General features: G+C 27.6%; 1 protein-coding gene across 1 annotated transcript; it reads left to right on the top strand.

Annotated features, from left to right (window-relative positions):
• The first annotated feature begins 287 nt into the window (after window positions 1–287).
• Window positions 288–5,650, top strand: GXIVsPLA2. The gene is made up of 2 exons (XM_065503982.1): window positions 288–634; window positions 5,062–5,650. Exons 1-2 carry the CDS (start codon window positions 388–390, stop codon window positions 5,514–5,516), a joined length of 702 nt encoding a protein of 233 aa, XP_065360054.1. The 5' UTR covers window positions 288–387; the 3' UTR covers window positions 5,517–5,650.
• Window positions 5,651–6,157: the final 507 nt, after the last annotated feature.

Here is a 6,157-nt window from a genome sequence, read left to right as displayed (position 1 = left end):
ACAAATCGGAGTGTCTCGTCTCTATGTAAAATTATCTATGGTTTATATGGAAACATTTTAGTTTTTAATTTTTTTTTGATTTTCAGAAACTATGTAGCTACTCTTTGTTTAGGTGTAAATGTACTAAGGAACTATTTTAATTTGAATTTTTATGGAAATTAACGGCTTTTCTTATATAGCAATTCAAATTTAAAAGCTTTTTTAATGATACCCACCACTGTTTGTTTGGTGGTGAAAACGTGTTCGATAAAATGACAAACAGCTGAGAGAAAAATAAAAGAAAGATACCGTCAGTCAAACAATACTAGTCCTCGCAAACAAAAGCCAATTTTAGTGTATAAAACAATAACATTTGTGAAACAAAAGAAGGTGTTAAAGTGACCGGAAATGCATATTTCTTATATGAAAATAGCAATTTATGCTCTAACATTTTTGACCTACGCTTATTCCGGTTATGGCTCCAGCACAATAGCACATCTACGTGATGCCATCATAGCGGCAGAGGCCATATTTGGAGATGTTTTTAAGAACCTTATAACAGTACTCAGAAAATTCCACACAGTACAAGAGGTTTTCGATGCTGCGGTAGAAGAACAATGTATATTTAAGTGCCCAACGTTGGAAGGTGGACCAGGTGAGTGTAGTGCCATTAGGGAGAAATTTCATAATTAAATTACGTAAATCTGAGGTGTAGGATTATTAATTTAATAAACTGTCAGTCATAATTTATTTGCTTTAGTAGCAATGCCAAGGCAAAGAACATTTGTTGTTTGTTTATTTTTGTCTCGTTCATCCACTGCAGCGTTAACTACAATCTGTCATTTGTTTTTGTTGTTTATTCGTAAAGTGTTTACAAATGCTTGAAATCAGCTGTTCCAGTTCCAACATTATTTTGTGCTGTTCCAATGATGCGTGCGCACGCTACTGGAAGTAATATATTTAGAACATAGCGGTGCTGCGGTATTGCCATTTAATAATTACGTGTTGAATTTACTGTTGCCTGACGTGTTCCAATCGCACACAAGAGCAAAAGCTTTTATGGGCATGTTGCGTTTTTAATACAATAGATGTCGCAGTAGTTACAATTAAATTTGTATTGAACAAAAGTTTTTAAACGTCATATCAGTATGGAATGAAGTTGTCAGTGACAGTACACTGCTTTAACTTATAAAATAAGCTTTTTCAAAAAAAATGTAATAGAGAAGTTTTAGAAAAATTTAATACTAATTTAGTGAGTTTAATTAAACAAATATTACTATAGTAATTTTAATATTTATGTGTTAATATAAATCATATTATATTAATATGTTTCTACAAGAGTTGTAAAAGTATTCATTATTTGGGTAACTACTCACTATTTAATACTGTTTATTTTTAACGGTAAACACTGGGATCAATTTCAAAACAGTGGTAAAAATCTGAATCTTGTAGACGGAAGGCAAATGATGTATGAACGAATCGTAAAGGAGGGCATGGGCTTTAAGAAAATTTAATTTATGACTACTCTGTTAAAATACAGGGTGTCAAAATTTACGACATCGGGTTAGGAAAACTTTGTACAGATTGCAACATAGAGAATATACATAGAGCGGAAACTCTCCTGTCAAAGACCTGACTCAGTTGTCGGAAACCTAAGTGGTGAAAATTTATTAGTAGAAAAAACTATGTGAAAACATAAACAACACTCGTATGTGTGTTTATTTTGAGTAATTTTTTTGTTTGAGTTTTTTCCGCTCTATGTTCTCTATGGATTGTAACTTGTTGAAATATAAGCAGATTGGTAATATCTAAATTCGCATAGTCGTGAAAAATGGCAGTATTTTAACAGAAATGGAGCTTAATTTTTATTACTAAATATGCCAAAATACACATTATTCAATTTTTAAAACATCTTTGAGAAAAAATACAAATATATATAGTTATTCGACCTTTCAATAATAAATTGTTTCAATTTTATCCAAGCTCAAGGTCAGCTTTATATTAAGTAATTAAATTTTTAAATTTAATAATTTATTGAGCTTTAGGTCACTTTTATAATAAAAAATGTTTATTATTAAAAAGGAAGACCACCATTATAAGTACCAAAGGATGAATTACAACATATTTAAGAAAAATTAAAGATTAAGAAGAAATGTGAATAGGTATAAGACAATTCAGGACAAAATAATAAAATTGCAGACAACTATAACTTTTTTAATTCGTTGCCGAAATAAAGGTATTATTCCTAAATTTATTAAAAACTCAACTAAAATTTTTTTTTATATTTTTCATGCAAATTGTCCACCACCAATTCAACAAACGATTTCGAGGTATATTCAAGAATTACATAACAAGATTCTAAATTTGGAAATCAAACATAAGCATGAATTGTTGAAGCAAGCACAAAAGGATTTTGTATTTATAAAGAAATAAGAAATTTAATTGCCTTATTAATTTACAAAAGAAAGAATTATGATTTCAATTTAATATAAAATGGTTCGTAAATAAAACTGACGTAGACATTCCAACAGACTTACAGCGGATACTTTCATTAGGACAAAAACATGCTTTACCAGTTAAGAAAGAAGATTTCCCTATTACAAAAATGATAGCAGAAGGAGAAGATTTTATACAAACTATAACTAATAAAGATGATCAGGAAATAGCCGTCGATAATTGTTGTTAGTCAAAACTAACAACAATTATCGACAACCATATGAATAAAATGAGATTGTCAAATAGGGATAAACATGTACTTGAGAAGGTAAATTATACTGAAAGATATTTAAAAAGGATTACGATATAAGAATAAATAATATATTAAATAATAGTACAACATATGGGATGTTAAATAAGGATCCTACAAATAAATTACAGAAGTTAAATAATAATATTGTTGACGATCTAATTCAAATTAGAAATCATTACAGCATTAGAAAGAATCAAACTTAGAACAAATATAGATAGCTACAGTACCGAGACTATACGGATTACCAAAAATTCATAAAGACGATTTTCCATTAAGTCAAAAATAGAATAAAATATAAGAACATACTAATATTAGTAGAGATAAATTCTTACGTATTCTTAAATTTTGGATGATTGATAACCGATATTTTCAATACAGTAACAACACATATGAACAAAAAATAGGACTTCCAATGTTTTCTCCAGCTTCTCCAACTGTAGCTGATATTGCTATGGAGAAATTACTTGATGAATGTATTGAAAAATTAAATGTCAAACCAAAAATTTTAACAAAATATGTAGATGACTTGTTTTGTGTTATTTCAGAAAATAAAATAGAAGATATGATGACAATATTTAACTCATTTTATCCCAATATTAAATTTACTATAGAGAAAGAATGTAATAACATACTTCCTTATTTAGATACCATAATAATAAGAAAGGAAATAGTTTACTAATAGATTGGTATCAGAAACCTACATCTTCAGGAAGAATTATTGATTATTATTCAAAACATCCTAAAAGAATTATTACCAGGGAAACCGGAAATATGCTCTAAAAAAAGTGTAAAAACTTTAAAATATGCTCTAAAAATTAAAAAAATATGCTCTTAAAAAACAAACTTTTACATAATTTTTAACCAAAAAATATACTTTTATTTAAAAAAATAAACAAAAATAACATGAACTAAAGCAAAAAATTAATACAACATAAAAACAATAGGAACTTAAGCTATGAAAAGGCCGCGAAAGGTATTTCTTGATGATATTTTATATAAATATAAAGTCACTTCGTCAATTAAGGTTATTATTGCAATAAATTACAAAATATTGACTTAAATTTTCAAATAAAAATCGTTATTTATTGGATCTGAAAACATTTTTATACATAGAAAATGTTCTTTCGACATCAACTGATGGTATAGGAGCAAATTTAAAAGATAATATTTCTTTAACACTTAGAACGGTTCAGTTTGAATTAGAACTAAAATTTTATATTTAGATGGCTCTATTATTAAAATAGTGCTTATTTTATATTAAAAAAAGCCATCTATTTTTCAATTTTGAATTTTAAACAAAGGAAGTAAAAACCTGTAACACAACAGCGAAAAATAAGTAAGACAAAATTTGTTTTTGATAAAGTGAAAATATGCTAGTAAACAGTAAAATATGATCTAAAAACGCAAAAATATGACATAAATATGCTCTTAAAACAAATATATGCAAAAATATGCACTTAAGGGTAAAATATGCAAAAATATGTACTAACAAATCGATGCCAAAATTCTTAAATAGTTCTGAAACGTGTAAATATCTTATCCATGTGCTCATTAGACTCACCAGAAAAAACATGCATTGGCATATTTTGGTTTCCCTGATTATTACTAATACGACAAACAATCTTATAGAAAGAATATACAATAAGTGACAGTGAATTCCATAAGAAGAATATTGAAATAATTAAAAATATATTAAAGGATAATAATTTCCCAATAGATATATCTTGTAAATTAATAATACAATACAAAAATCAAAGGAGAAACACAGAATCCGCCTCGGAACCTAAAATTTATAAATCATTAACTTATGTACCTCTAATATCAGAAAGATTAGAAAAATCAAATATATGTATTTGATAATAGGAAATACAAAATGGCTCATAAAATGTAGAATACAGTAGGCAGGTTATTTAGTAAAACAAAATATATAATTAAAAAGTTAGAAATGTCTAATGTAGTTTATAAAATACCATGCAATGAAAATGATAATGAAACATGTAGTAATGTCTATACATAGGTACAACGAAAAATAAACTTAAAACTAGAATAGCAGGCACAAATCAGATCAAAAATACAGAGGCATTTCTTCACAAAAAACAGCATTATCATCACATTGTGCTAATTCAAATCACTATCCTGACTTTGAAAATATATCGTTTTTAAATACAGAAAACAATTTCAAACCTCGTTAAATGTTAGAAATGCTACAAATTATAAATGTTTTTTTTACTAAATCAAAAATAATGGCTTTAAGAATTATAACTTTATTGAGTAAAATTTTTAAAATTGTTGAAAAAAAAAACATTTCTATAAAATCTCTGTTTCACTTTCAGAAATTCGTCCTGTTCAAAATAAACTTTATACTCCAACTGCTGATGGTTGTGGTTCTTTAGGTTTACGCATCAGTACAGAATATTTGCCAGCTGTTGAAATGGAAACATGCTGTAATGACCACGATATTTGCTACGACACATGCAACAGTGACAAGGAACTTTGTGATCTTGACTTTAAGCGTTGTCTTTACAAATACTGCGACAGTTATGAGAAATCCATTGCCAGTGATCTGATGATGAAAGGTTGTAAGGCAGCTGCTAAAATGCTTTTTACTGGCACACTAACTTTAGGTTGTAAATCCTATTTGGACTCGCAGCAAAGGACATGTTACTGTCCACCACCGAAACCACAACGAGAAGATAAAAATAATTACTATAAAAATAATAACGAAGGCGACAAATATTACAAAGGGAAGAAACAAAAGTACGGCTGGAAGGCTTCGAATGAAATGTAGTCAAACTTCTTGAATGAAGTACATATAATTAATATAGTATTTTATATAGTAAACTTGTGTACGAAGTGAAATTATTGTATTTTAAGTTGATTCATTTATTTATTGTTTGCAAATAAAATTTATTATAGCACGTATTTAATACATTTTTAAATAGTTTGTACATGATATTTATAATGTATTCTTTAAAAAAAATAACACCAAAGTTTATACAATTTTAAAAAAACATTTTGGAACTTTTATTTTGAAACAAATTCTAACCGAAAATTATCTATTTTTAGAAAACCGGATTTTCGGTTTACGGTGTTCGATAAAAACCTGTTTAATCGATATTGAAAGAAATTATTTTAGAATTTTTAACAATACATGTAGAAAAGTACAATCCCTGCCAACAATTTCTATCGAAAACGTCTCCCAAAAGTATCATCTTGAAGTTGAAACTCATCGAATGTGATAACGTTTTCTTATCGATATAATGTCATGGTTCGGTAAAAAAAGTTTCACGCATATTATACATACATGTAGAGACTATTTCGATTAATTTTTAGTGTTTTATTATTATATATAAAAAGTGCCTATAGATATGATCAATTTCCAATTCAGATTCTTGCATTAAAATGGTAACATTTTATTGCATTCCAGTT

Source organism: Calliphora vicina, chromosome 3 (genome assembly GCF_958450345.1).
Source record: "Calliphora vicina chromosome 3, idCalVici1.1, whole genome shotgun sequence".
NCBI classification, from domain to species: Eukaryota; Metazoa; Arthropoda; class Insecta; order Diptera; family Calliphoridae; genus Calliphora; species Calliphora vicina.
The sequence above is the reverse complement of the archived record's forward strand: the minus strand, read 5'-3'. Positions and strand labels throughout refer to the sequence as shown.